This window comes from Chrysochloris asiatica, unplaced genomic scaffold (assembly GCF_000296735.1).
Source record: "Chrysochloris asiatica unplaced genomic scaffold, ChrAsi1.0 scaffold00074, whole genome shotgun sequence".
NCBI classification, from domain to species: domain Eukaryota; kingdom Metazoa; phylum Chordata; class Mammalia; order Afrosoricida; family Chrysochloridae; genus Chrysochloris; species Chrysochloris asiatica.
Window position 1 is genome coordinate 1,578,459 of NW_006408592.1, and position 15,449 is coordinate 1,593,907.

The 15,449-nt window shown below is 37.1% G+C and overlaps 1 protein-coding gene across 2 annotated transcripts in view; it reads right to left on the minus strand.

Annotated features, from left to right (window-relative positions):
• Positions 1–2,190: 2,190 nt before the first annotated feature.
• Positions 2,191–15,449, minus strand: part of EED (embryonic ectoderm development) — a 28,494-nt gene continuing 15,235 nt past the window's right edge. Inside the window, exons 7-13 of one of the 2 annotated variants that reach the window (XM_006864956.1) lie at positions 15,287–15,378; positions 13,066–13,199; positions 12,550–12,655; positions 11,125–11,199; positions 5,257–5,415; positions 2,957–3,030; positions 2,201–2,532 (exon numbers count right to left, since the gene is read on the minus strand). In XM_006864956.1, the coding sequence (XP_006865018.1) occupies positions 2,406–2,532; positions 2,957–3,030; positions 5,257–5,415; positions 11,125–11,199; positions 12,550–12,655; positions 13,066–13,199; positions 15,287–15,378 (767 nt within the window). In that variant the 3' untranslated portion in view covers positions 2,201–2,405. Of the gene's footprint in view, positions 2,533–2,956; positions 3,031–5,256; positions 5,416–11,124; positions 11,200–12,549; positions 12,656–13,065; positions 13,200–15,286; positions 15,379–15,449 lie in introns of both variants that reach the window. The other variant, XM_006864957.1, reaches the window with a different exon arrangement.

The window sequence follows — 15,449 nt, forward strand, 5'->3', positions numbered from 1 at the left end:
CCACCTAGACAGATTGGATACTACTCACTGGAGATTCTACCTTTCTCCATGCCCTCTGGATCTAGGTTCCCTCTTGAAAGCTTGTAAGCCAGTCACTTCTTGCTTTTGTAGACCTCCTCCCACTTTGGGTAGCCAATGTCCAAGTTGCCCATCCCTGTCTGTGTGTGTGGAGGGGATGGGAATGATTCTTGCTGTACCTTGGCCACCCTTTATGTCTGGAATGATGAATGAATCCTCATGGCCCAATTTTTGGTGGTGGTGTGCTATGGAGTTGGTTTCTGATTCACAGCAATCTTGTATAGGGTTTCTGAGATTGTAAATCTTTACAGGAGCAGAAACCCTTTTCTTTGACCTATGGATTGACTGGTAGTTTCAAACTGCTGACCTGTAAGCACTACACTAGATAAGCTTATATTGTGGATACTAGTTAAGTATGATCACCATGAAAGGTCAACCATTCAAGATCAAAAGGGTAACACTTACCTGGGGTCAAGGTTCAGAGGGGTTGAGGAATAGAAATAGGATCCACATGGAGTTAGTAGGACAACTGTTATTACATGCAAGGGACAGCAATCATTGAGATGAAACAAAGTGTGTGATCTGTTGAATGTGTATCTGATTGTTGTTAAGTGCCATCTGATTATCTGCTCTATAAATCTTCAAATCACAACTAAAGAGAGTATTGTGCTCTTTAAGACCTGTATTAGAATATGGAGTCCTGGTGTAGCTCTGCAGATTAAGTACTGGACTGCTAACTGCAAGGTTGGTGGTTCAAACCAACAGCCATGCCTCAGAAATGTGACATAAGGTTGCTATGTCAGAATCCACAGGAAGGCACTTTAACACATGGAATTAAATTGATAAAGGAACTCAAATGATTAGATACAAAATTTTATAGGGCAGTGATCTTAATGGAGGAGGAACAAGTCAGAAAACAAGGGTGACAATGGTTATACAACTTAAATACAAGTAATTAGAATGCAGCTGTTACTGTTACTAAGGAATCCTGGTGAGGTGCGGGTTAACGTGCAGGACTGCAAGGTCAGTTTGAACCAAAAAGTCAGCAGTTCATGCTCACCAAGGACCAGTCTCTGGAAAAGGATACCATGCTTGGTAAAGTCAAGGGTCACTGAAAAGAAGATCCCCAACAAGATGGGTTGACAATGGCTGCAACAATGGACCCAAGCATAACAAAGGTAAGGCTAAAGCAGGACAGGGCAGTATTTTGTTCAGTTATGCACAAGGTCAAGAGTCAGCACTTAACACTCTTACTCTGGTGAGGAACTTAAACCACTGGGCCAACAGGGCTCCTTGCATGTATTACATGTATTAAAGCATTTGGTCCTCACCAGCATTCCATGGCAGAATCATCATTCCATCATACAATTGATGTTTTTGAGTTATAATGTTGGAGAATATTGAAAGTGCCATGGGTTGCCAAAAGAATACATCCATTTTGGAAGTGCAGCCACAGTGCTCCTTGGAGGCCAAGATGGCCAAACTTAGTCTTTGATACTTCGGACATATTGTCAGGTGGGACAAGCTGCCGCAGGAGGGTATCATGTTTGGTAAGGTAGAGGGTCAGAAAAGAGTTAGACCCCCAATGAGATATATTGGCCAAGTGGCAGCATCAATAAACTCAAGTGTGGAGGTTGGCCCAGGATCGGACAGGGTTTCATTCACTGTACATAAGGTCGCTGTGAGTCGGTACCGACTCGATCAACAATCATTCCATGTCCATGGTGTCCTGGTGTGGTGCCATAGGATAAGCACTTGACTTCAAGGTTGGTTTGAACTGCAAGGTCAGCAGTTGAAACATATCAGCTGCTCCTTAGAAACCCTATATATAGGGTTGTTATGAGTCGCAAGTGACTAGATGGCACTTCACAACAACCACTCCATGAGGGGGTCTAGTGTGGCGCTGCAGAGTAAGTACTGGATCGCTAACTTCTTGGAAAACCCACCAGCCACTCCTTGGAAACTTAGATGGCACTTCACCACCACCACCCTATGATGTGGGTATTATCTGTGTAATATACATTAAAAAATTGAGGCACAGAGATGTTAAGGCAAAAGAATTAAAGTCAATTTAGTTCTACAGCCCACTTTTAAACTACCAACAAAACAAAAAAGATATGGCATAACTTTATTATTTTCAGCACTTCATTACAATAAAAATACACTAACACACAGCTTTATAAAAAATAAATTTTATTAAAAGCAGTAGAGTTTGAGCAGGAAGACAGTACAAAGAATGTAAACCATGTGAACATCACTACATTCAACTCAGCCTGATTGGTGCTGAAAGACAAATCTAGATGCTCTATGTGCCCCAACTAGCAAGATACATTAAAAAATTTTATTGTATATCGACAACACTCTAATTTGATTAGGAAAAAGTTAATTTATCGAAGTCGATCCCAACGCCAAATACTGGCATCATCGCAAACAGCTATAAGAATACTGCTGTCCCTGCTAAAGCTGGTTTGGCGAATAGCAGCAGCACATCTCGTATGAGTCAGTGTTGTGCACCTAAGGAAGAAAACATGCCAACAAGTTAAAACCTCTTCATCTCCAAATGAAAAGGGAACACAGAAAATGAATACACGTTAACAAGTCAAATGGGAAACATTTAAAACCAGAATATAGTTCAATCTCAAATTTAATAAATTTGGGTATATGAGGGGGCTTCAAAATACTCATGGAAAAATTTCCCTACAAACTTTCTGAAGACGCCTTGTATTTTAAATTCCAGGCATCATATAATTTATAATTTATAATCATCATATAATTTATAATTTCATAATCAAGTGATCATGAAAATCAGTATTAGATTTAAAAAAACATTTTAATCTCTGAAACTAGGAAACATTAAAAAATTGCTTTAAAGGATCATCTATTTCCTATGTCTGGGCGAAAAAGGAAGAACTTTTTAATGCACTGTTTAAATACTTACTTTGCTTTATGAGGATCTTCTACTTCTAAATCCCAAACATAAAGTTTGCCAACCTGATTGCCCAATGCAAGCATCTGTGTGAACGTATTTAAAAATATAACATTAATCAAACTACCAAACTATGAAGCATTCAAGCATTCCCATGACATCTTTATTTCAGAAAAATCTTAGTTCTGGCTCTAGCTGTACTCTTTGTATCTTATCTTGCTGATTTGTAAACAGGAGTACATAATGTATCTAGGGAGACCGACTGAGAAGACCGTACCATTCTTGTTTTTGCACCCCTTCTCAGCTGCTGACCTGAGTGTGGCTCTCTAGTGGTCAAAGATCTACATCTGGGAGTTGGACTGACCCTGGGGCAGCCCAATCTTCCTGCGGGTCAATCTCATCAAACAACATAATGAAGATGTTTTACAGTGTAAAAAAGAAAAAGAAATGAATTGGAACAAACAAGTGCTTACCCTACAATGCTACACCAGGACTCCTAATGGCTAAGAGGGCGCTCTGGTGTGTCTCTGTAGGACAAGCACTGGACTACTAACTACAAGGTCGGTGATTCAAACCTACCATCCACTCCTTGGAAATCCAAAATACTTCTGTATTCTTTAAATACTACATATTGTGGTAACTTTCAACAAAGGTCAATTCTAAAGGTACAGTATTAGAAGTATTTCAATAGGCAAGGTATGTTGTGTGTTAAATGTACAAGTTGAAATTTTTCATCAATAAAGTACAATAAAAAAATATGTAGTCATGCGTCCCTTAATATTTGTGCAGTGCAAAGAATTACTTCATGTGGCTTTAGAAGTCTTTGTAACTTCTAACATAAAACTTTCCCACCAATGGGTCTAGACAAGAAAAGGTGGGAGAAGGTGCTGATAAGATGGTATGATTCATTTGTGAATGATCCAACAGGGTTAATTAATATTGACTGTAAGGAAACAAGCCATTTCAGATGCAGGAAGGGGGAAGATCTCAGTATCATCAATAAGAGTGACCCAGTGTGAGCTTGTCCTTTGAAGCCCAACATTCCTGTACACCGAACCTCCTTGACTCAAGAACAGAAAGCTGTGATAATGGAGGAGCAGCAGCAGCAGAATCAAGAAGAAACAAAGCAGTGGACTTGCTCATCCACAGAACAAGCAAAGTTTTTGGACAGGGAGCTAGTTTGTGAAGTGCAGTGCCTTCAGTACATCGCAGAGACGAAGATTCGTGCCTACTGGTTGAGGTTTATAGTAGAGTAGACTGGGCATTTTATCAGCAGCTCTAAAGGCCCCAACTAGGACAGAGGTCAGGCCAAAGGGTAAAGGAAACTTGCCTGTGGCATGGCAGAATAGAGGCTGTCCTGACAGAAGAGCTATGCCCTGAACATTTTCTGATCCTGTATTGTGACCTACTAATTTTCCTAATAAACCCCATAACTGTGAGCATAGGATGGTGACTGAGTTCTGTGTGGCCACTACAATGAACGACCAACCCCAAATAAGAGGCAGAGAGTGCTGTGGGAGGGATGGTTTGGAGCCATTTGGTTGCAGTCGGCGAAACAGGACATTATCCGATTTGGACATTGTGAGAACACATTATATATATAGGTTGTCCCTAGATTAAGAAGTCTGTCTTTAAATTGAATTTGTAAGTCTTTGGAATAGTTAGGTACTATGTAAAGTCTGTCAAATGCTTGCCTTAGTATATCGAATAGTGTACCTATATAGAAACACTTCACCTTACACTAACACTTCTTTAACATAATAACAGCAATAACAATGTTTTGATGTGTTGTAAATTAGCAACCATTTGTTGTCACTAAAACATTGTCCTCTCCCTTTTTTGTAATTTTACTATAATTGTTGAGAATAAACATGAACACACACACATACACAGACACACACACACACACACACCAAGTAACAGTTTCTGCATGTACAGTGACATTCATTTCATGAGTTAGTAACCATTCTGACCCTCCTTTTCCAACGTGCTCCTCCCCCTGTAACATAAATTGCTTCCTAAGCTTCCAGCTGAAACTTGAGAGTTGCTGTTGTCAGTTTGATACCACATAGATGGAACATTATTATGTCTTAGTAACAGGTGCTATGGAAAATAAAACTCGACACCTAAGTGTTAGTTTTCCAAGTCTTACAGATGGTGTGCAGAGCCACAAAGGTGGGATAAATAACATCAAAGGGAAGGTAATATAAGCACCAAGGTATACTCTTATAGGAAACAGAACATATATACCACAAAAACCAAACATTGCAATGATCTTTCCCAAAGTCAAATAATTTTAAACATGTTGCTACCTTTTGCCAGAAATCCATAGAAAATCTCATGTACCAAATGTCACACTGGCTGTAATCAAATCGCCCAAGAATAGTCACATTAGACTCACTGGGTTTAATTTTATCTATATCATCTTCCATTTTGCCAGGCTTCCAGCACACAATGGCATTTTCACAAGACTTGAAAAAAATTGAAAATAAAAAAAAAAATAAAGGGGAGAAAGAGAAAAAAAGAAACGTTAATTATAAATTTAAAAATGAAAACCAAAGCTTTTTCTCTAATTATTTTTGACTTGGCAGCCCTCAAAGTCTAATTAACCCATGTATGAAGTTACGTATAATGATTTATAGTCACCTATTATTTACAGATTAAATGTCCACAATTGAAAACCAGAAATCTGATTATCAGATTTAGACAATAAAAACATTTCATTGTTTGAAATATGAATTTTGGAAGTCACAATTTCTGTTCCAGATCAAATTGAATTCAGGTATAAACACTTTTGCACTCAGTGACTTGATGTGTTTGACAGCAAAGGTAAAATTACATGCACAGTGTTGCAATACACAACCCTTCACAATCTGGCCCCTGCTTATTTCACCAGACTCATCCTATCACATTCCCCTGCCCACCATTAGTCACATGTGCCTCCCTTTACCTGGTTAACTGCTGCTCATCTTTGATTCTCAGGCCTGTAATGTGGTACATGATGAATAATGTCTTACAAAAATTAATGAATTAATAAAAAAGGACCTTCGAGATTAGGTTATAAATAAGGGAATGTTGTTGTTAAGTGCTGTTGAGTTAGTTCTGGTGAGCTTGAATTGCCAACCTTTTGGTTAGCAGTCAAGTGCTTATCCTACAGTGCTCACACCAGGACTTCAAATAAGGCCACTATATTTTCAATAAGAGCAGTTTAATGTCAAGACACAGGAATGGGGATGGGGTTGAAACAGGGTAAGAAGTTAAGTTTTCCCTCTCTTGCAGCATCAAACCTTTGTGGTGAGAAATACAATAGGAGGAAAATTGCACAACACTGTGCACTATTCCTATCATTATCTACATCAGTGGTTCTCAACATGAAACGGGCAGGGCAATTTTTCTCATTAAGGGACAAGTAGGAACACTGGTGGGGCAAATCCTCCAGCCTGCTTCTATAAAGGTTAATAGACTTGGAAACTTTATAGGGCACCTACCAGCTGCTCTTCAGGAGAAAGATGTGGGTGGAAGTCTGCTCCAATAAAAAGATACAACCTTGGGAACCCTATGGGGGGAGTTCTACTCTGTCTATAGCCACTAAGAGCTCGAATCGACTCAACTGAAGTGGGTTTGGGTTATACAAATCCTTTTCCAAGAGGTATGTTAAAAGTCACCCAGTCCAGTGACTCAACAACAGGATCAATCATCTGGGGGATCTTCTAAAATACTCATTGCAGCTACAAGCTTACTGAATGAACCAATTTCTGAGAGGTAGGCATGAACAGATTTATTGTAAAATTGCTCCTAAAAAGCATCTTACTGACTGCACTGGTGAAGGATCCATAATTAGCAAAGTACTCTAATACTCTGAATAGCTATGTTGTCATGACATGTGGTTGAGTCAGTTCCAACTTATAGCAACCCTGTACAGGGTTTCCCATGAGCGGCTGGTGAGCTTGAACCGCTGACCTTGTGATTCAAACTGACTTTGCAGTCCATCTCATTAGCCCACAGCACCACACCAGAACTGTGCACAAATAGCTATAGTGGAGGTAAAAATAATTTGCACAAGGGTTTAGATAGCTACACTTCAAGATCAACTAGGGAGCTTTAAAAAACAAAACAAAACAAAAGCCTAGGCCCTTGTGGTAAGTTGAGAATCTCTGGGGGGTAAACCTAACAATCTACTTTTACGTTATTCTATCAAGGATGCTGAGGCAGTCAGGTTTGAAGCCACTGATCTAGTTCAGTATCCTACACCTAACCAGAAATTCTAATACTGCTGGCTGCTTTTTACTTAAAGTTAGAGTTATCGACGAGATTATTTTGGCCTATTAGTCCTGCCAAGTACAACTAAAAACTCTTAGACATTTAATAAATACAGAAAAATTTGTTTTAAACTAAGTAGACTCTGAAAAGGTGGAGAAGAAAAGAAGGCAAAGAGGTTAAGAACCTTGACATGTGAAGAATACGGTGGTTAACTTTTCTGGGTTTTCTCTGTGAAACTGTCTTCATTGTACCCCAGACTATATGCCACAGAAATATTAACCAAAGTCCCCCAAAGCTTCCTCTACCTAAAGAAGAAAATGGCAACTGAAGACAAAGTTTACAGACAGCATCTTCTCTACTCTAGCCAAACACCACACACACACAAAATTGTACCCCCCTCAAAAAAACAAAACAAAACAGCAAAAGGTCCAGTGGGAAACTCGTCCCAGGAGATACCACCACCTCCTGTGGTGGAGGTGGATCCTCCTCCTCCCTCTCTGGCTAAAGTAGCATCAGAAGAAGCCAAGTGAAGAAGATATTCCAGAACCTCCTCATCTGCCATCCAAGTATCAGCAGAGACCACTTGAGCAGCAGTAATGATGCATCTATGCTTCCAGATAAGGTGGTAGCAGCAAAGGTAAAGCCTGAGAAGTTACCACCCCAAAGTAAACCAAAGGAGAAACTAAACTTCCATTACCAAGCATGAGGCAGTATACCCTTTACCAGCTGGAAAGGTGACAGAAGAAGCCCTCTATAACAAATGATCTAACTAAGATCCAGAAACTCCTAATACAGGACTCAAAAGATCCAGATCTCAACCTAAAATTATTTGTCATATATACAAAGCATCAGAAAAAAATCTCAAAGTTTGACAAGAAAAGACAATCAACATATGCCAGAGATGATATAGATATTATAAACAGCTAGTAAGGGTTTCAAAGCAACCATCATAAAAATGCTGCAAAAAGCAATTATGAATACTTCAAAACAATAAATCTCAACAACAAAACAAAACAAACAAAAAAACCCTTAAGAATCAAATGGAAATTTTATAACTGAAAAACACAATAAATCAAAATTTAAAAACTCAACAGATTAACTAAAAACTAGGAAAGAGAAAAGAATCAGTAAATACTGAAAATCACCAAATCTTAAGAAGAAAATGGACCAGAGTCTCTGAGACTAAAAAGATCTAACATTTGTGTCACTGGCAACCCAAAGAGAGAAGGGAAGAAGGTAGGGTTGAAAATAATGGTGAAAAGTTCTCATATTTGGGACAAATTATGTCAATAGACATAAACCTACAGATTCAGGAATTCAAGTGAATCCCAAAACAAGATAATTCTAAAGAAACCACCTAAAAACACATTATACTCAAACTTCTGAAGTGATGGAATCCTGGTGCGGCGCTGTGGGATAATGCAGTAGGTTCAAGTTCCTTGGAAACCCTATACAGACAGGGTCACTATGAGTCTGAACTGACTCTTAGCAACAAAGGAAGTGGTAAGAGTTTTGAACTATCAGGAGGGAAAAACAATGGAGAAAGCACAAAAGTCAAACTCTGATGACTGAAGTATGGCTTTCAAATGTAAATACTCAAAGAAATTATAAATAAGGGAAAGTAAAGCAAAAGGAAAGGGAGTAAGGTTTTATACTTCACTTGAACTGCTAACACTGACAATAACACTCTGTTGTTGCTCCAACTGCCCTTACAGTCTAGTGCATTATCCTGCACCGCAGGATAAAATTCTAAAAATGTTCAAGAAACACTGTATGTAGATACAGGAAAGTGAAGGTGGTTTAGGATGAAAAAGTCAAGCTTAAGATGATCTAAATATACCAAGTAAAAGAGATTGTCAAAGTGAATAAAAATTCATGACACAAAAATATACCATTTACAAGAAACTCACCTCAACTATAATGACATATGGATTGAAAGTAAAGACAAATCATACAAACAATTTAAATACAGGAATGGCTACGTTAATATCAGATAAAGACTTCGAAGCAAATCACCAAGAATAAGAAAAGACCACCACATAATGACAACAGAACCATGCCACCATATAACACAGCAAGTTCTGGTGTGGTGCTACAGGATTAGCCCTGGAATGCTAAGTGCAAGGTCAGAGGTTCAAACCCAACAGCTGCTCCTTGGAAACCCTATACAAGGGTCGCTATGAGTTTGAACTGACTTGGCATTCACTTAAATGCATCAAACAGAACTGTAAAATGTATAACAGAACTGAAAAAAAGAAATTTACAGTCGTAAGTGGAGACATCAATACTCCTCTTTCTATAATTCATAAATATGTAAACAGAAGATCAACCAAGATGTAGAAGAATTAACACCACCACCAACCAAGAGGATCTAATTAACATTTATAGAATACCTCATACAATAGAATATAGAATTATGGTACATAGACCAAAATAGGGGCATAAAACAGTCTCAAATAAATTAAGCAACTGAAAACACGTACAGTGTGTTCTCTGATCATAATGGAACCAAACGAGAAATTAATAAAAGAATGGTAACAGGAATTTTCCTAACATCTAGAACTGAAACATATTTCATTACAGTTGTGGGATGCACCTAAATCAGTGCTGGCAGAGAAATTTATAACACCAAATGTTTACAATAGAAAAGTCTCAAAACAATAACCTAAACTTTCATCTTTAAGTAAAATTAGTAAAAATAAAACAAAATAAAGCCAACGCAAACAGAGGAATGAAATAATATAAGGGGGCTTCTATATATTTGAAGACAAATAAAACTTCAGACCAAATCCCCCATGAATAGACAAAAAAAAAAAAATCATTTTAAAAGATTAGCAAGTAGACATCAGCAAAAAATCATTTAAAAAAAATCTGAATTACTAAGTCTCCTTGAAAGTCTAACAAAACATATTCAAGAGTTATATGTTGAAAACCACAAAATGTTAATTACAGATATCAATGACTAAATAAATGGAGAGAAATATCCATTTCATGAATTAGAGGAGATTCAACATAATGAAGATATTAATTCTCTCATTTAGATATATGTTAGCAAAATTCCAATCAATACCGTTACAAGATATTTTTTGTAAATATATGTAAGAATATTCTAAAAATTTAATTGAATGGTAAAGGAAGTGGCCAAACAATTTGAATATAAGATTAAAGTGGGAAAAGTTAATCCACCTGATTTCAAGATTTATTACAGTTACAGTAGGAGAAGATTGTGTAACACTGGCAGAGAGATAAACACAGATCAATGGAATAGAATAGAACCCAGAAACAGTCCCACAAGTGTGGCCAAATAAATTTTGACAAAGGTGCAAAAGCAATTAATTGGAGGAAAGGATAGTATTTTAAAAATGGTACTAGAGCAATTATCTATAGGCAAATGAACCTCTACCTAAACCTCATGCCTTACACAAAAGTTAACTCTAAATGGATCACATTTAAATGTAAAACATTATATACCAGTAAAACATTTTAGAAGAAAACAAAGGAAATAATCTTTTGGATCTAAAGCTTGAGGAAGAGTTCATAGAAATCACACCAAAGTATGATACATAAAATAGCTTAAAAATCAATCAATTAGACTTCATCAAAAATAAAAGGATTTGTTCTATGAAAGGCCCTAATAATTAAGAGGATGAAAAGACAACCTACATATCGGACATATATTTAGAATATACTAAGAATTCTAAAACTCAACAGTAAAATCATATATAAACCAAATCAAATTACAAAATGAATAAAAGATATGAAGAGACAACATTGAAAAGGATAAATGGATGGCAAATAAGCACATGAAAAGATATTCAATATCACTAGCCATCAAGGAAATGCAAATTAAGACCAAGATGAGATATCAGATATCACTACACACCTATCAGAACAGCTAAAATAAAAAATAGTGACAATACCAAATCCCGGCGAAGCTTCCGAGAAACTGGATCTCTCATACATTTCTGGTGGGAATGTAAAATGGCACGGCCACTCTGGAAAATAGTTCAGCAGTTTCTTAAAAAACTAAACAAACTTAACCATATGACCCAGCAATTGCCCTCCTAAGGCATTTATCCCAGAGAAATGAAAACTTATGACCACACAAAAATCTGTACACGATTTTCATAGCAATTTTATTTGTAATAAACCAAAACTGTAAAACAACCAAAATGCCATACAATAGGATGAATACTTAAATAAATTGTGATACATCCATACCATGGAATGCTACTCAGCAATAATGTGAGAACTACTGATATGTACAACTTGAATGGATCTCATGGGAATTATATGCTGATTGAAAAAAAAAAAAAAAGACAATCTCAAAAGATCCTATACTATATGATCCCATTTATATAACAGTATCAAAAAGACAAAATACATGTGATATGACAGCACTATAACACACACACTGTACCAACATCAATTTGCTGGGTTTGACAGCTGTATTATAGTCATTTAAGATGTAAGCACTGAGGTAAACTGACTGTAGGGCAGCTGAGCTACTTCTGCACTGCCTTGAAATTTCCTGTGAATCTGATTATTTCAAGACCAAAGTTAAAAAAGAAAGTTCAAATATACACACAAGGCTAAGGAAAAAAAAGTCATTAGGTTCTGCCCAAGAAAACATGAAACGTCCTAAATCCATATCAAGGAAGGAAACTGGAAAACTCTCAAATGTGAACAAAGCTAAATGTTCAACTGACATCACCAATAACCAAACAAACAAATGAATTAAAACCTATTCCCAGTGTCAGCACATTACAGCCGTGAGCCAACTCCAGTGGCATGTTTTTTGTAATAATATTTTATTGCAATGAATAAGAACATACAAAACCAAAACCCACTGGCTTTTAATGCAGTTACTTTACAGCATCGGATATTAGAGAACAACGTCACCATGTAAGTTACACTTTTCATCTAATAAGAGTACAAAAAGTGTGCCCCCTAAAACCAGTAGCTGTGAAGTCAATGCTGATTCATGACGACCCATGGGTGTCAGAATAGGAACTGTACACCACAGTTTTCAACACTTATTTTTCTTGCAAGATGCCTTTGGGTGGACTTACAACTTCAACTTTTCAATCAATAGTCAGGACCATTATGCATTTGAACCACCCAGGGACCGCTATCAGAAAATAAGGAATTTTAACGATTCAGTGGGATTCTTTATGCCTAAAACAGGTTTCTAAATTTATCAAAATATCATGTAACAAATATTTCCCTATCTGCTGTCTATTTTAACAAGCTGCACCAAAAAATTGAACTCCCTATAAAGTTCTCACACTCACATACACACACATACACACAATGGAAATAAAGCTTAACAGTGGTTACTATACCTTGGAAAGTATCAAATCGCCTAACCATCGCACACAATCGACATAATTCCTATGTATGTCTCTGGTAGAAAAGTCAGGAAAGTGAATTTTCTGAGAAATAAATGGCCTGAAGAAAGAATGAAAATGTCAAAACTTAAGTACAGTAGTCACTGATTTTCATTTTTCTATTATAAAACTTAGAAATTAAATAGATGACTATTAATTTAAGATAGCATCATTTAAAGGAATATTTACAATTAAAAAAAGAAAAAAATTGAAACCCATCTTTAAATCAAGCCATTTTGAAGTTTCTAAATTTAAAGCTTAAAAGGCCTAGAACATACATACTTAAAAAACAGTAACAGATAAAGGAAAACTCATTTTAGAAGGGGTTCAAAAATCCTTCTTAAAAAGATGAATCTCATGTTATAGTAACTCTCATGAAAGTTGCTGGAGGCTTATAGAGCAATTTTGAAAAAAAGAAAGACAACACAGTATGTGATAGCAAATTGTTTTAAATACCACAACAGTCATTACCTGTTAGTTTTATTTGGGTTATAATCATAGGAATCCTTGATTGCATTCATCATTCTCTTCGAATTAATCCTCCAAAGTTTAAGCGAGTGATCCATACCACAGGACATTATTTTTTCACCCAAAAGATCATAATCCTGTATATAAAAAAATGTAAGTCACTGTGTATAATATAGTAGAAATGTCTGTTGCTGTTCAGTGCCACTAAGTTGATTCTGACTCAGTGACCCCGTATAGGATTTCTGAGTAACAGCTCGTGAGTTTGAGCCTTGTGGTTCCCAGTCCAGTGCTGATGCCATAGCGCCACACCAGGAACCCAATGTTTACCTGATGTAAAATAGTAAAAAGTAATATCTTTTTTTACCTATATTATCTTTAAATATTTCGTCTGTTTGATTCTGAAGGTAAATGAAATAGAATACTGGTAATTCTTTGACACAAAAACTCTACATTCCATTGTTTCATATGTTGACTGTGGCTGTGGCAAGGTCCATTATTTGAGTTTATGGTTCAAATAGTCAACACTTGACTAAAATGTCAATGAATAACTGCCCTAATAAAGGCTGTTGTTGTTATTATGCTGTGGAGCCGCTTCCGACTCATAACAACCCTGTACAGGGTTTCTGAGGCTGTAAATCTTTACGGGAGCACAAAGCATCATCTTTCTCCTGCAGAGCAGCTGGTAGGTTCGAACTGCTGACCTTGCAGTTCATAGCCCGTTTCGTAACCACTACGCTACCAGAGCTCCTTAATAATAAAGGTAGGTTTCTTTATTTTCTGCTTTGAATTTTTTGATACTAGGTGTTTCATTAACAGAAGGCATGCTGAATCAAGAGGCATTTTTGAAATTGTTACACTATATGGATTTGGTACATACTATATAGGATACTCTGGAAAAATGTAATGAAGGGCTTATGTCCCAGTAAAAAAGCCAGAGCAGTAAGAGGTCTGAAAAGTCATACCCCCAGCAGGTACCACAACACGCATTCAACACCCTGGTAAAGCAGTAATTTACAGCCCAGCCCATTCAGTCTACTTCCAAAAGTTAGGCAGGGCCCCTCTGACAGTTAAATGCACTGCCCTTAAAATAAGCCCCAATGAAGACAATGCAGGTGTATGAAAGGGTTAAAGGAAAACTAACAATGAGTGATAACGGAGAAAAAAAAAAAAAGGGAAGCACACATGCAGCACACTCTTCTAAATAAAACTTAAAACCTGTTGTTATCTGAGCAGGAAGCAAAACCATCAAACAAATCATCCACTGATTTGTTAGAGACTTACATCATTTCACTATTTTGTCCTGGTTTTCCTCCAAATCTTTTTCTGATTTTTTCAAGGCAATTTTTCACACAAAAGCTTCAATATTAATAAAATGCTACAAGTTCTAAATAATTACTGTAGACACAGTTGAGTCGATTCCGACCCATAACGACCCTGTATAGAGTTTATAAGGAGCAGCAGGAGAACTTGAACCATTGACTTTGCAGTCTGAGGCATTAGCCCACACTGCCACACCAAAACACTTGTACTGGTATAATAACAGATCAAAATACAGATAACATTTGGTGTTGTTAAGTGCCGTGAGTCACTTTTGATTCCTAGTGACCTTGGAAAGGATTTCCAAGGAGCAGTTGGTAGTTTTGATTTGCAGTTAGCCATCCAGTGCTTATCCTACAGCATCATTTGTCTTTAAAGATAATCAAAATGATTATGTTTGTATAGCACCACCCAGAGAGCTAGATGTAAATTATCTGAAACTCTGTGTGAGCACAATAAAACACTTGCCATAATTAGGAGTCCTGGTGTGGTGCTGTGGGCTAATGCATCAGATTGCAAAGTCTTTGGACTGCAAGGTCGGTGGTTTAAGCTCACTAGCTGCTCCTTGGAAACCCAGACATGAGGAGTACTGGTCTGCGATAAAGCACTGGACCACCAAAGTCGGTTTGAACCACAAGGTCAGCAGTTCAAAGTCACCAGTTGCTCCTTGGAAACCCTATACAAGATTGCTATGAGTCAAAATAGAGGCACTTAACAGCAATAAGCAGATAACTTATATTTACTTGCTGTATTCCTTTACTTGTAAGAATAAATTCTTATATGTCAGAAATCAGTGAAATGTCTACTGTCAGGCTATAGAGAACACTGTTTACTTCTATAAAGAGTTCTCTGGCGATTGTTTCCCTAGGTAAACCTAATGGGCTTTCCCCTGGGGCTTCTGACTTACAGCACTTAGAACTTCATCTCTGTGCCCTTCTACACCTCCAAATATGGCCACCAGAGTGTCTGTCTGGATATTCCACAACCGCAAAGCATGATCTAGTATAAAGATACAAAAAAAAAAATTAAGATTAACTGCATCATCCATTACGAACTTTCAAAACTTTAAA